The sequence below is a fragment of the Pongo abelii genome, chromosome 10 (assembly GCF_028885655.2).
Source record: "Pongo abelii isolate AG06213 chromosome 10, NHGRI_mPonAbe1-v2.0_pri, whole genome shotgun sequence".
Lineage (NCBI taxonomy): Eukaryota > Metazoa > Chordata > Mammalia > Primates > Hominidae > Pongo > Pongo abelii.
The window spans coordinates 77,728,335-77,744,288 of record NC_071995.2 but is presented as its reverse complement, the minus strand read 5'-3'; the positions used below and the strand labels follow the sequence as shown (position 1 = coordinate 77,744,288).

General features: G+C 41.4%; 1 protein-coding gene across 1 annotated transcript; it reads right to left on the bottom strand.

Moving 5' to 3' along the window:
* Positions 1–1,921: 1,921 nt before the first annotated feature.
* On the bottom strand, positions 1,922–14,980 carry LOC100449550 (nucleolar protein 56-like). Its single transcript, XM_054528512.2, has 2 exons — positions 14,926–14,980; positions 1,922–2,416 (listed from the first exon to the last, which is right to left on the bottom strand). The coding sequence occupies exons 1-2, from the start codon at positions 14,978–14,980 to the stop codon at positions 1,974–1,976; spliced, it is 498 nt and encodes a 165-aa protein (XP_054384487.1). The 3' UTR covers positions 1,922–1,973.
* Positions 14,981–15,954: the final 974 nt, after the last annotated feature.

The following is a 15,954-nucleotide window of genomic DNA, read 5'->3' as shown; positions in this document are numbered from 1 at the left end:
CATTCCCTCATTTTTGTTTTGTGATTCTGGCTATGCAAAAAATTTCATGAAAATAAAATTTAATCACAAATTCACATTGTATCTTGCTGTTATATCCTGAGACTCATTATGTGATTGAAGAAGATTGAGTTTCTAAACGTAGACAAGAAATCCAGCCAGGCACAGTAGCTCACTACTGTAATCCCAGCACTTTGGGAGGGCCAGGCAGGAGGATCACTTGAGGCCAGGAGTTTGAGACCAGCCTTGGCAAAATAGCAAGAACTGTCTCTACAAAGCAAAACAAAACATCAGACCAGTGTGGTGGTGCATGCCTGTAGACCCAGCTACTCAAGAGGCTGAGGCAGGAGGATTGGCTGAGGTGGGAGGATTGCCTGAGCCCAGGAGTTTGAGGCTACAGTGATCCGTGATTGTGCGCCTGCCCTCAGCTTGGGCAACAGAGTGAGACCCTGTCTCAAAAAAACAAACAAATCCACTAAAATATCCATTTAGTTAACTCTTATTTGTCAATCAGGTTTTTCTGGGTTGTGGATTATCCAGATGCTGTGCTCTGCTTTTTACAGCTTTTCTTTTTTATTTCTTTGCTTATTAGGCATGAATAGAGGAAGAGAAAGAAGCAGATCTGATAAAATTCAGCATGGGAACTGAAGGAAACTCATAGCTAAAATAAGGCTCAGCTTAGAGAATTCTGCTGACGTTAAAGAGACTGTCACAGTTCTGTCTTGTTAGCAGTGGATGATCCTGGCATGGTTAGGATATTGATCAGACATTTTGACCTTTGATTCTGCCATTAACATACTGTGTAACCTGTGCAAACCAGTCTATTTGTGTAATAGGGAAAATGGCTACATAATTTTGGATTCAGGGCCCAAAGGGATATCAGTAAAAAGAATTTAAGGAATTTAATGAATGTGTACACAATATTCTAGATACTAAACAAGCTTTAAAAAAAGTACCTTGTATGTTAACTATTGCGTGAGATGAAACTGAAATGAACTTTTCCTCTCTTTTTTCAGAATGCTTATACCAGTAGTACTAGGAAATATATACCAATTTTAGATTTAATTATTTTGTACTGGTTATAACATTTGAAGGACAATTTTTTATACCCATTTAATAGTGTATACAAACTGAGGCACAGAATTTGAGAGATTTACCCAAGGTTTTCTAGTTAAATAATGCTGAAATGGGGACTAAAATCATTTTTCTAACTTTCTGTTCACCAAATGACATGCTGTAACTAAACAGTGAACATTTTTGTTCTATTTATTGGAAGTCTAATGTATTTGTAGTCTCATGTTTGTATTATGTGTTTAATTTTTGTTTTTAAGCCAAAGGAGGCAGATGATCTGTTCTTAAAGCAAAACCAAAGATTGAGGACTATGTCAGAATCTCTTGAATCATAAGGAGGAATTTTTTTTTTTTTTTTTGAAACAGTTTTGGGCTGTGTTGCCCCAGGTTGGAGTGCAATGGTGCCATCTTGGCTCACTGCAACCTCTGCATCTGGGGCCTAAGCTATCCTCCCACCTCAGCCTCCCAAGTGACTGGGACTACAGATGCACACCACCATGCCCAGCTAATTTTTGTATTTTTTTTGTTGAGATTGGGTTTTGCCATGTTGCCTAGGCTAAGGAGGAATTTTATATATGTGTATAGCATTATAGTCCCAACCCCTAGAACAAAATACACAAAAGCTTACATTTTAAACTAAATATTAATTGAGGAAAAGTAGAAAAGAACAGTGATCAGATAGTCTTAAGATTTGAATTCACCACTTAGAAAAAGGGACATATCATTTCCCTTTTGTGAGCCTCCACTTCCTGATCTTCAAAGTCGTCATAATAATTCCTCTCTTATTTCATGAGGGTGATTTGTGTGTGTGTGTGAATTTGTTTTTATTGGGGAACTGGACATGGTAGGAAATGTCACCTTGGGTTATGGTATGCCCCGCCTCCCAGAGAATGTCCATTTGCATTCTAATCTTCCTGGGCTTCTTTATGGAACATTTTCTTCTTCTTGGAGCTGCTCTTGCTGCCAGCAGCCTTTTCAGGTCCACTGCTGACAGGCTCCTCTTTGGAGAATTTCCTCTTTTTCTTGGAGACACTTCTGTTGCCTGCCTCTTTGGGGTCATTAACTGTTTCTGTCTTGGGTGAAGACTTCTTCCTCTTGAGAAGACTGGTGCTGCCAGTGGTCTCTTCAAGATCACTACTCATCAACAACTCCTTGGAAAAAGATTCCTTTTTCTTGGGTTTGGAGAAAGAGATAGATGGGTCTTCTGTTTTCTCCTGAGGAACCTCCTGGGGCTTTTGCTTTTTCTTCTTTTTGGGTTTTTCACTCATCTCCTCACACCTCTCTGGAGTACTACTGCTGTCACAGTGATTTTGAGGATCAAAAATATTGTGAACTTTTGTAACATAAGCTGTAACGACATTAGTGACTTATCATTTGTATAAGACCATATGTAGCTATTATATTAGCTCTTACTTTCACATAGTTAGCAAACAAAATTCTTTATTCTTTAGAAGTAAACCTTGACTTCACAAGGTCTAAAATCCCTTGGATTAAAAGAATCTAAAAGCTACTCATTGCCAAAATTAAAGGGGATGTTTTAAATTCAGGTTCCAAATTACCAAAAAATAAAAGCAGTTAAAAACTAAAGTTTATGTTCACAGATTTTACAACATACAGAAAAAATCCTGTGGTAATGGGAGACTGGCTTCAGTGCAGAACTGAGCACCAGAAAGCAAATACTCTCCTGAAATTTCTGCTGTTGTTAAAACTCATGACTATGAGAGGTCTATGTATAATTGTTGAATGAATGAATGAATGAACGAACGAATGATGAGTGAATGTGAATGCATCTGCTTCTCTGTTGGCTGCTTTTCCTGTTAGGAGACTTGATCTTTTAGCATTCAAATTCCACAAGAAACATCTTAACCAAGTTATGTCTTTGGGTGAATTTGTTTCCAGGCTTGCTTGTGTTTTTCAGATTCTTTTTTTGGCCTGCAGTCTTACTCTGTGACCCCTTTCGTAGCTTCCAGTAGGTCATTCAGTTAGGACCCAAGGAAGTCAGTAAATTAAACTTGATTTGTAATGGAATACATAGGGTGTGTGGCTTGGATTAGAATCAAATTAGGTTTGGCTAATCTTATTTTGGTTTAATCTATGTGGGAAAGAATAGAACTAGAGGAAAAACAAATAAACAGAAAATAGGGAAACTATTCTTGTATAATGATAAGCAATTTTTGTAAGGAATAGTTCAGGGCCAAAACCTAACTTATTTTTATTGGAAGTCTGGGGACAAGATTCAGCAAAGGAATTTAAATTAGTTTCTCCAGTCATCATAGTTGGTATTTACTTTTCTAGCTTTCCCAAGCCAGGATCTCTAGGCTTTTAAAATGTGAATGCTCTACAGAGAAGCCACATTATTATTAATATAGTTCATGTTTTCAAATTTTTTCCAGGGCTCTGGAAATGGATAAGCCCAGTTTTTGGAAACCTTAGCAAATAGGAAGGCAAAAAACATTCTGATGCTGAGTTTATAGTTGAATTATCCAGACTTGGTCTTGAATTTCTCATGCAAGCCTAAGGAGAAGAAATGTTGAGAAAGTGCAGAAAGGTTCTATACTAATAATTTCTTTAAGGTGATCTTTTTTCCCCTCTTCAGTTATTTGCAGCTTGCAAGGTGTTAGACCACGGAAGATTTAACCTTGGTGTTCAGAGTTCAGGAAATCTCCTGTCTGATCTGGCTGAACACATTTGAATAAAAAGGGAAATTTCTTCAAAGCTACTGGGGAAGGAAGAAGCAAGTGAAGCCATAAAGAGTGAGAGCCCTTTAATTTAGAGTTCTCAGTGGGGCCTGGAGAAAATCATGAATGAGAATCCTCCTTGAAGAGAATTCCCTGTGATTGCTTAGTTAGTGCTTACAAAAGAAAGACTCAAGACTAAACATTCAGAAGGTGCTGGAATGTAATAACATTTGTTCCTGACAATTGAATTTCCTCTCTCATGGAAGTCATTGTTTTGCTCATTTAATAGAGAAAACTGAGTTTCAGTAAAAAGGGGGAAGAGTCATTACATTATTTCTAATTTTACATATTTTGACCTGTGGATTAAAGGGCTGAATTAAGGTCACAAGACATCTGGAGATACAGAATTTTCCCTATACTTGACAGGGTTCTGAGCACCATCTTCCACTGATGTTGGCTTTATTTGCCTGAGCCCATAATAGAGGGGAATAATAATGGCTTTTCACCTGTCCAAAGCAGATGACTAGACCAAATGATTTTATACAGTTGTTTTTAGCATTCAGATTGATTCCAAAGTAGCAAATGAATTATGACTTTGGTTATTTTTCCAGGGGCAAATCTAGTTGGTAGCAATCTTTTAAAAGTATAAATAACTTTTGACTGCTACCACAATACTTAAGTATTTTTTAAATTATTTTGTTATATTTTCGACATATAAAATGATTTTCTAAACACACACTGTAGATATAGGTTTATAAAATAAGAAAACAAAGATCCAAGTACCCACAGGCCAGCACAAAAAGTAAACACAATAGCATCATTTGATTCTGTTTTGGAATAAAATGTTATTTCATTTGTTCATGTCTGATTTTCTCAGATGGCTGTTTTTATTTGTTTTTTGTTTTTTGAGACGGAGTCTCGCTGTCGCCCAGGCTGGAGTGCAATGGTGTGATCTTGGCTCACTGCAACCTACGCCTCCCGAATTCAAGCGGTTCTCCTGCCTCATCCTCCTGAGTAGTTGGGATTACAGGTGCCCACCACTACACCTGGCTAATTTTTGTATTTTTAGTAGAGACGGGGTTTCTTCATGTTGGTCAGGCTGGTCTCGAACTCCTGACCTCAGGTGATCCGCCTGCCTTGGCCTCCCAAAGTACTGGGATTATAAGCATGAGCCACCGCCCCCAGCCTGTTTGTTTAATTTTTGAAATGAGATCTTAAAATGTAAATTTACTGGCTCAGGTGTCATTGATAATGTTTAACTTAAAGTAATCATTGCTAATGGGAAAATGGCTAGATAAAACTAGCCATGTTCTAATCAATGATCTTTTGAAAATGTTTATAAAAACATGGACACATGCAGATGCCTTAAATCTTTTTTGAAACAAAGAGATGTTTGACTAAAGAAGGTTTGAAAGTGCTCCCATTGTTACAGTTTAAAAGGGAGGATATAAAGTTGCATATCTGATAAAATCACAACTAATAATTGTAGTAGGAAGAATTAAACATTTGTCCATATGTCTCAGTAATACAATCCCCTTTCCTTTTTCTACCTGTCATATTTTCAAAATTTTATTGAGCATGTTTGTTATGATGAAAAAGTACTCATTTATTTTTATAAAAAATAGAGTTTGCTGCCATTTTCATGATGTTCAAATTGCTGTAGCCTTTATTCCAGTTGGATTTCTAGTGTGCTTCTGCCACCTTGTGCTTTCTGAAATCCACTGCAGTGATTAGCAAAGAAGGAAACAAACTTAACAAGGTTGTTATTTCTTTGGGGTTAAATATTGCTTCATAGTATGGAAGGAGGGGGAAAGGGATACATGAAAGATATAAAGTGTGTGTGTGTGTGTGTGTGTGTATGTGTGTGTGTGTGTGTATAGAGAAAGAAATCTTTCCAAAGGTCTGAGGATTGTTTACTGTATTAGATCAGTGTTAACAGTATATTTTATCTCTAGGAACTGCATCCTGGTTAAGGAGGAGAGTAAAGACTGGGTTTTAGTGCTGATAGTAATCAACTCCTTCAGACAGGTTTTAAAACACATTTTGATACCTTCAATCCTTGCCTGTTTTTAAACTGTTTCTGTCTGCATAAAAACCTGAACAAAACACTTGTACCTAGAAAGCTCTAGGTAGCTTTTAAAACGTGTTTCTTTACATTAAATGGCCTGCTGTGTTAATATGAACTCTTTCCACATTATCATTCCAGACAACATTCCATTTGTTCAGAGCCTCAAACTATTTATATGGTCTGCTGCCTTGCAGTTATGCTGATTCTAGAAAGGAGAGCCTTTACCTGGAACTTTGGCCTTCCTGCTTGAGCATAAACAAGCCTCATTTGATGACTTGTCTGAGGAGCTCTCAAATCTTTCCTTTTAGGAATAAATTTAAATACATCTGACTTTGTTTTTGTTTTTGTTTGTTTTTGAGACAGAGTTTCACTCTTGTCACCCAGGCTGGAGTACAATGACATGATCTTGGCTCACTGCAACCTCCGCCTTCCGGGTTTGAACAGTTTTCCTGCTTCAGCCTCCTGAGCAGTTGGGGTTACAGGAACCCGCCACCATGCCCCGCTAATTTTTGTATTTTTAGTAGAGACAGGGTTTCACCTTGTTGACCAGGCTGGTCTCAAACTCCTGACCTCAGGTGATCCACCTGCCTTGGCCTCCCAAAGTGCTGGGATTACAGGCATAAGCCACTGTGTCCGGCCCTAAATACATTTGGCTTTGAAATGGTATTTTAAGGAATCATGGATACAAATAACTTATGTTTGTCAACTAGCAAATACCTATTTCTAGGAAAATATGGAATAGTCCTCCTAGCTCACTAAAATTTTGACAGTAGCAGGCCTCACCCTTTGGTGTCATGCTTGCATTGAAGAATTATGGTTGTGACAGGTGACAACGTGCTAGCAGCCCTCGCTCGCTCTCAGCACCTCCTCAGCCTCGGCATCCGCTCTGGCCATGCTTGAGGAGCCCTTCAGCCCATCGCTGCACTGTGGGAGCCCCTCTCTGGGCTGGCCGAGGCCCGAGCCGGCTCCCTCTGCTTGCAGGGAGGTGTGGAGGGAGAGGCCCGGGCAGGAACTGGGGCTGCACGTGGTGCTCGTGGGCCAGCGTGAGTTCCGGGTGGGCGCCAGCTCAGTGGGCCCTGCACTCAGAGCAGCCGGCCAGCACCGCTGGCCCCAGGCAGTGAGAGGCTTAGCACCCAAGCCAGCAGCTGCAGAGGAGGCGCTGGCTCCCCCAGCACTGCTGGCCTGCCCGTGCGGTGCTCGAAGTCTCACCAGGCCTCACCTGCCTCCCCATGGGGCAGGGCTCAGGACCAGCCCGCCATGCCATGCCTGAGTCCCCGGCCTGACCCTCCCCAAGGGGTGCAGCCCCCTGCTCTGCGGCACCTGGTCCCATTGACTGACCAAGGGCTGAGGAGTGCAGGCATGTGGCGCAGGACTGGCAGGCAGCTCCACCCGCGGCCCTGGCGCAGGATCCACTAGGCAAAGCCAGCTGGGCTCCTGAGTCGGATGGGGACTTGGAGAACTTTTATGTCTAGCTGAGGGATTGTATATGCACCAATCAGCACTCTGTGTCTAGCTTTGGGTTCGTGGATGCACCAATTAGCACTCTGTACCTAGCTAATCTGGTGGGGACTTGGAGAACTTTTATGTCTAGCTTGAGGATTGTAAATGCACCAATCAGCACTTTGTGTCTGGCTCAAGGTTTGTAAATGCACCAATCAGCACCCTGTGTCTAGCTCAAGGTTTGTAAACACACCAATCAGTGCTCTGTGTCTAGCTAATCTAGTGGGGACTTGGAGAACTTTTACATCTAGCTAGAGGATTGTAAATACACCAATCAGCACTCTGTCTAGCTCAGGGATTGTAAACGCACCAATCAGCACCCTGTCAAAACAGACCAATCAGCTCTCTGTAAAATGGATCAATCAGCTTTCTGTAAAATGGACCAATCAGCAGGATGTGGGTGGGGCCAAATAAGGGAATAAAAGCTGGCTGCCCCAGCCAGCAGGGGTAACCCACTTGGGTCCCCTTCCACACTATGCAAGCTTTGTTCTTTTGCTCTTCGCAGTAAATCTTGCTGCTGCTCACTCTTTGGGTCTGCACTGCTTTTATGAGCTACAACACTCACCGTGAAGGTCTGGAGCTTCACTCCTGAGGCCAGCGAGACCATGAACGCACCGGGAGGAATGAACAACTCCAGACGCACTGCCTTAAGAGCTGTAACACTCACCATGAAGGTCTGCAGGTTCACTCCTGAAGCCAGCAAGACCACGAACCCACCAGAAGGAAGAAACTCCAGACATGTCCGAACATCAGAAGGAACAAACTCCGGACACACCATCTTTAAGAACTGTAACACTCACCACGAGGGTCCGCGGCTTCATTCTTGAAGTCAGCGAGACCAAGAACCCACCAATTCTGAACACAATTGTAACTATAGGATTGTGATTCAAAGGGCACAGAGACTACATTTATTGAGCACCTACTAAATGGCAGGCCTGGTGCAAGGCTTTTTTACATCTGTAATCACATATAATCCTTAGCACAAAACTGAGATGTTATTATCTTCCTAATTTCACATTCGAGAAAACTGAGATCAGAGGTTAAGTATATCTTATCACATAAGCTTGGAAATGGCAGGGTAGGAATTTGAACTTAGGTGCTTCAGACTCAAATCCATACTCTTATAGTAGACTATCTCTCTGTTGCACATGGTGAGGATCTTTATGTTCATTGTGGAGGGAAAAGGGAGCCCAAGTCTAGAGGAGATTGAGTATAAAGTTTGGGCCAAAAGCAGGAGTAGTGTCTGCTGGAAGACTTGCTAGCAGCCTTAGCATTGGCACCACCTTCTTATAAAACCACATCTTGCTTCCTGGCAGAGCCTATTACTGTTATAGTTGGCAGAGCATTACAGGGAGCTTGGAAGAACTTCCCCGGTACCTTCCAATTTTCCCTATTTGTTCAGGTCAGACTTGTGTTAGTGCAATAAACTCCTAACCAATCTCTTGGCCCCATGCTTGCTTTACCTCCAGTCTGTTCTTCACGTTGCACTTAGAACAACCTTTCCAAAGAACAGATCAGATCTTGTTGTTCCTGTGCTTTAGCTCTTTCAAGGGTTTCCTGTTATAATTAGGATAAAGTAGAAATTCTTTAGCATGGCTGGTTTGCTCCTTCTATCCCTAGCCTTACTTCTCTCCACTGTGAACACCATGTTTCAGCCCAGCAGGACCACTATTCCTCCAAATGTACCATGTGCTCTCTCCCCTCTGCCATGGGCATAGTCTGCTGTTACTTTAGCATTGATCCATTCTTCCTCCTTTTCCTTCTTACTCCTACTTGTCTTTTGTGATCACTGCTTAAAAGTCATTTTTTTCAGAAAGCTTTTCTGAACCTCTTCTCCAACGCTACCCCCACACATGTAGACTAGCACCCTCTAATATGGCCATCATCTTATTGTATTATAATTACCTTGTCTTATTGAGATATAATTTACATAACATAAAAGTCACTCTTTTAAATTGTACAATTCAGTGGTTTTTAATATATTTACTAGGTTATGCAATCACTATATAATTTGAGAACATTTTCATCACTCCTAAAAGAACCCACATACATACCCATTGACAGACACTCCGTGTTTCCCCTTCCCCCAATCCCCTGACAATTACTAATCTACTTTTTATCTCTATTTATTTCCCTAGTCTGGACATTTTATATGAACAGAATCATACCATATTTGTCCCTTTGTGTCTGGCTTCTTGCACTAAATATAATGTTTCTAAAGTTCATCCGTGTTGTATTATGTATCAGTACTTCATTTCATTTTATGGTTGAAATATTCCATTGTATGTATGCACCACATTTTGTATATCCATTCGTCAGCTGATGGACATTTGGATTGTTTCCACTTTTTGAGTATTAATAAATAATGCTTCTATTAACATTTGTGTACAAGTTTTTGTATGGCCATATGTTTTCAATGGTCTTGAGTATGTACCTAGCAGTGATACTGCTACATTGTATGGTTATTCTGATTTTTGTATTGAGCTTTTGGAGGACTTTTCTAGAGTAGCTGCATCATTTTACATTGACACTAACACTGTATGAGGGTTCTGATTGCTTCGTGTCCTCACCAACACTTCTTTCCTTTTTTTTCCTCCTCTCTCTCTCTTTTATCATGGCCATGCTAATGGGTATGAAGTTACAATTGCCTTTTTACTGGTTTGTTTCCTTCATGACTGAACTGTGAAGGCAAGGACTGTGCTAGATCTGATTTTTTATTGTACTCCAGTGCCTAAAACATTGGCTACTCAATAAATATCTACAAAATGGGTGAGAAGACCTACAGCTTTCCTAGTTGCTTTGCTTCTATAAATCCAGGAAATATAGGGGCTAGAATTGGAAAAGATATTCTGGCTGCCAGTCCACAACACTGTTCACCAGAGTGCCATAGGATTTTAATAACCACACTAAGTAAATGGTTCCATGGCTTTAATAGTTTTACCTAAGAAGTTCCCTGCGTGGAGAATGGCGTGAGTTCTCATTTAACTAGCTCAAAATGGGGAAGAACATACTCAACTCTGCTGGCATTTTAGTCTAATTCTGGGGAGTCTTTCTATTCCAAACACCTTTTCTGAGGGCATGCGAACATTTCCTAATGAGAAAGCCATTCCTTCTGAGTGAAAGTGAGGGGAAAAAGCAAAACAAAAGTTCCTTTACTGGAAACTGATGGCCACATCAATTATACATTCAGAATAATACAGATTGAACTCAAGTTGTCAGGTACTGAAACAACTCTATTTAGCCAAGTTACAAGTGGGATCTCATCGACCCTTTCCTAGCTATGTGTTTTTATTTGTCCCAGTGTACCAAATCTTGGATTCTAAAAGTGATCTGGAAGAGAAAAGGTGCCTTTTCCTTGATTTCCTTGATTTGTCCTGTAAACAAAGTGCCTGTAAAAGAAAAGGCCATGATGCTTTCTTGGTAGTGTTGTTGGGGCTGTGATTAGGTGACAGGTGCCCTCCATAAAACTCTTGAATTCATCTCCACCTTCAGTCCACATTCCACCTAGTCATGTTTTGCTTGGTGAGGAGTAGTCTTCCATAGCATTTTCTTCTATTCACTGTGCACCCTCCTGCACCATACTTCCATCCTTGTTTGTTTTCCTGTACGTTTTCTCTCTTCACCTGCTGTGAAATACAGTGTTAGCCCAACCATAGGAGTCTTCTATGAATTGTAATCTTTAAACCCTGGGACTAGTTTTCTGCTCTATCTTCCTTCTAGTACATGCAGATTTGGTGAATTACAATCCCCACCTGACTAATCTCAATAAACTTTTCCTCTATTATATTTTTTCCTTCAGAAACATAGAATGTGTTCAGGAACTTTTGAGGGGAGAGAATGGGAAAGATTTGGGAAAGTCTTAGGTAAATAGTACTGAACTTGTGTAAAGAGTGTTAATGTTATTATATAGCAGTGAAAATACAAGAGATAGAAAAAATAACATAGCAATCATTGTCCAAATATGGCCCACTTGAACTCTGGATGGTATTTCAGCACTGTAGGAAAATTCCAGAAATCTCTCTGCCTACAAATATTTTCCTCACCTTATCTGCCTCTGCTGATAAATGGAGGATAAAGTTGACATCAGCAAATATTTGAAGAAGTGCTGTACTTGAAGAAGTACAGCACCAGTGCTGGAGGCAGCAGTATTCCAGTACATGAATTGCCTGTTATGTCCTTTACCTGATTTATTGAATATTTTCTGATTTACATTTTTACCCAGATCTTCAGTCTAACTTCAGTAGGTTAGTTTGCATAAATTCTTGAAATACTAATCTCAGAGAAGTCTGATGCTAATCTGCCCCTATACAAGAGTGCAGAGTGTATGCCTAGGAACACTAGTTGAACTCATAGGAAGGGAGATTCTGCCAAAAAAGTTCAAGGAGTTCTAAGATTTCTTTTCTTTTTCTTTTTCTTTTTTTTGAGAAGGAGTCTCACTCTGTCTCCCAGGCTGGAGTGCAGTGGCACGATCTCGGATCACTGCAACCTCCACCTCCTGGGTTCAAGCGATTCTCCTGCCTCAGCCTCCTCTCCTGCCTCAGCTGGGATTACAGGCTCCCGCCACCATGCCTGGCTAATTTTTGTATTTTTAGTGGAGATGGAGTTTCACCATGTTGGCCAGGCTGGTCTCCAACCCCAGACCTCAGGTGATCCGCCTGTCTCGGCCTCCCAAAGTGCTGGGATTACAGGCGTGAGCCACTGCACCCAGCTGAGTTTAAGATTTCTAGCAGCCTTCTTTTCTTTTCTCTATCTCTTTCTTTCTCTCTCTCTCTCTCTTTCTTTCTTTCTCTTACCTTCCCTTTTTTTTTTTTTTTTTTTTTTCAGACAGGGTCTTGCTCTGCCACCCAGGCTGGAGTGCAGTGGTGTGGTTATAGCTACTGCAGCCTCAAACTCCTGGGCTCAAAGGATCCTCCCACCCCAGCCTCCTGAGGAGCTGGGACTACAGGTGCACACCTGTATAATAGTACATACCTGACTAATTTATTTTTATTTTTTTAGAGATGGGGTCTTGCTATGTTGCCCAGGCAAACCTTGAACTCCCAGCCTCAAGTGATCCTCCTGCCTTAACTTCCCAAAGTGTTGGGATTACAGACATTAGCCACTATGCCTGGCTAGCTTTGCTTTCTTTGGTATGACCTGGCTACGACCAAATTTACTGGGACCCAGTTTATACACATAGTTTCTCAAGCAGTGAGAAACATGTGCCCCTGCTCCCCATGTTTGCACACGTGACTAATCTACTAATAGCTTTTGACCATTTGGGCAACCCTGCATTTAAGCAAACCAAATACTTGTAACTTGAATATGGAAACAAAAGAGAAATCCTGTACAAATGGGCTGTGCTGGATTATTTAACTTTTCATTTCTTTGAAGGGCTCCTTTTGCTCTTAGAGATAGCATTTGAGAGAAACTCCAAAATTCAGGCAGAAATTCAGGACAAAAATGCAAGTTTAAGCTCTGGTTTCTGAACTGTGGTGCATATTAGGCAAGACCGTTCCGGATAGACCAGAAACTTTGGCCTGTGCAATTCATGCTACATGTTGCTATGATGTGCATCTGGATGTATTCACCCTGAGGTTGTTTATTTACAATGAGAATTGAAGGAAAAGTTCAGAAACATCCTGTCACAGGATGTGTGGATAAGCCTGCTGAATTCTGAAGCCAGAGGAAAGCAGGAAAGTTTCAGCAATTAGTGATGGCATTGCCCTCTAGTGGTTTGTCCGTGGCTTAAAAATGAATATACTGCAGGTGTATCCCAGTTCTCCAAAGAATTGTCCCAAATAAACTGTCAGATTGTGTATGGAAAAGAGAAAAGGAGGGGAAAGAGGAAGGGAGCAAGAGGGAAAGAAAGAAGGAGGGAGAGGATTCTTGCCAGGATAGCCCATCTCAGCAGCTAGGAAGCTCTAGGAGCCAGGCTTTCTGTAGAAGACTTCTGACATCCAGTTAGGCCCTCAGTGAAAACATTTTTTTCCCAAGCTTCTGGCAAGTGATTCTAGCTAAAAGTCACTATTCAGGATTTGTAATAGGGCCCTGGGTTTCTTTCCAGCCTCCACAGCTTTGTACCAGCTTCCCCTCCCCGGTCCACATTCCATTCCTAGGTAGGTCATCACACGTGCTGAGAGGTAGAACCGTCAGCAGGGCAAAGTGTGTAGGTAGACCAGGCTTCTTTTCTTGCACCCCCACCCTTCTTCATGTTTCCTTTATGCCTCATTGTCATCTCCCCAAATACTTTTGCTGCCCTTTATACTTAATTTCCTGTTGGCTCCCCACAGAACAGCTGGTGGCCCAATTCCTCAGGTGCCTGAAAGAATGTTTAGAGAGCTGCCTCAGCCTTTAGGGAATGACAGGAATGCTGAGAATTTCAGGCAGTACTTTTCAGACCCACTGGAAAGAAAGTTTTGGCCCAGAGATGGGGCAGAGTGCAGGGGGTGGGAGGGATGGGTTTGGGGGATGTGTGTGTGTAAGAGGAGCTTCAAAACCACCTCAGATCATAATTACCTAAGGCTATGGACTTGCCTGAAGCCTGGGAGTCTCATCGTGGAGTCATCTTGTGTTTGTTGACCTATAGGAACAGAGGCCTCTGGGAAAGTGGTTGTTTGTGTAGCAAATTATAGATATGTGAAATTAATTTGGCTCTGAGTCTTGAGACATGAGTTATTTCTCATAATATTTTAGCCATAGTCCCCATAGTTGGTAAACAGAGTAAGAAAACTTTTCAGTGTTGAAATGTAGACTATTATTGCTGGGTTTGTTAAATCCTGGAACTTCTCCTGAGTCTAATTTCATTACAGGAAGGAGGGGAAAATGGTGAAGGTTTGACTCAGAACTGTCACCACAGTCTTTCTGATTCTCTAGCCACATAAAGTTTTTTATTTGGTTATTTTTGAATGCTTTTTATTCAACTCAGAGATGTTTGAACCAGAGCAACTTCATCTTAAATAGGGGGGCTAGGTAAAATCAGGCTGAGGCCTATTGGGCTGCATTCCCAGACAGTTAGGAATTCTAAGTCACAGGATCAGATAAGAGGTGGGCACAAGATACAGGTCATAAAGGCTTTGCTGATGAAACAGGTTGCAGTAAAGAAGCCGACTAAAACCCACCAAACCAAAACCAAGATGATGATGAGAGTGACCTCAGGTTGTCCTCACTGCTACACTCCCATCAGCGCCATCACAGTTTACCCTATATGGTCTAAAAAGGGGAGGCATGAATAATCCACTTCTTGTTTAGCATATAATCAAGAAATAACCAGAAAAGTGGGCAACCACCAACCCGTGGGGCTGCTCTGACTATGGAGTAGCCATTCCTGTATTCCTTTACTTTCCCAGTAAACTTCCTTTCACTTTATGGATTGACCTCAAATTCTTTTTTGTGCAAGATCCAATAACCCTCTTTTGGGGTCTGGATCAGGACCCCTTTCTGGTAACATGAGGACAGTCAAAACCCACATCACAAACACAACAACCTTTGTGACACTTAGAGGAATTTCAAATGAGGAACATGATTTGGTTGGTTGGGACTTAGTCTGGTAATGTGAGGCCTCTGCTTTAAATTATTTATTTACCTGTTATTCTAAGGCATGTCTGGCTCTTGATGAAGACTTACTGTTACCTTCGAATGTTGCAGCCACTTCACAGGACTGTCCTTCTCCACCTTTTGTCTCCATGAAAACCACTTTGGAAACATAAATGTGTTACTTAGGAGAGGCAGCACTTCAACTCACATTCGAAGAGTGCAAACGTTACCATGCTTAACCAATTTAGTGAGAATCTTTCTTTATGTTAAGGTATAGACATGAAAGGACCTTATTTTTCCTATAATTGCTACTAACTGTGTTTTTTAAAAACTCTTTGCCTGCTGGGTAGTAAGCTCCCTTAATGGTGTCTCAGCCTAATTCTATAGCTTGTGTCACATCCAGTTTATTAAAAATGCTCTCATTGGAATCTTAAGACTCCAAAGTGTTCTTTTAAAAAGTGTAAAAATCATTTTCTATCCAAAAGTCTTCTTTCTCATCTATCTACCCCCAGAATAGTCTAGTAATCTTAAATACTGGAGGGTGGAGTGGGGGGTCTTGGTCTGTTCTTTCACATCCTAGTCCCCTTTCCTGTGGTTACCCTCTGATGTAGAAACTGAAGCTGACATTGACTCCTCTTACCTGCCTGCCTCTAGTGAGGTTGTCTTGTCCTCACTTCTCTCCGTAGGTTGTGGCTGTTTATTTGGCCAACAGACTGTCCTTTGGTTGAATCCATAGGAAGGAGTCTGAATATGGTCTCTCTTGAGACACATATGCTTGTTCTTCAGTGGACTCTATAGGATATTTCTGACCAGGCTCCAGGTGGAGACCTCTCTCAGGTATAATAATCTTCTTCATACCATAGTACCCAGTTTCATGGGAAAGCACGAAGGCTTAAGCCTCCCGCTGCCTTCCTTGGTGTTTATCAGTGCCGGGCGAAATCCTTTATTCTTGCTACTCCAAAGAGTGGCAATGCAGTCTGTCCTCTGGCACTTCTCAGCTTCAGCACCTCTCTCCTCACTCTGCTCTCCCAAGGATCAGGTGCTGTGTCAGGTCAATGATGTGACAACTTTCAGATCAGAGCCAATCTCCAATCCCCAGCTTACTGGTGTTGGTGGGAAGCACAT

Excerpts from the sequence above, each read along its gene's own strand:
- LOC100449550 (XM_054528512.2), bottom strand. The coding sequence starts at position 14,980 with ATGGAGACAAAAGGTGGAGAAGGACAGTCCTGTGAAGTGGCTGCAACA. Across the intron at positions 2,417-14,925 it reads AGTGGCTGCAACATTCGAAG|CTTATGTTACAAAAGTTCAC; the intron begins GTAACAGTAAGT and ends ATGTCGTTACAG.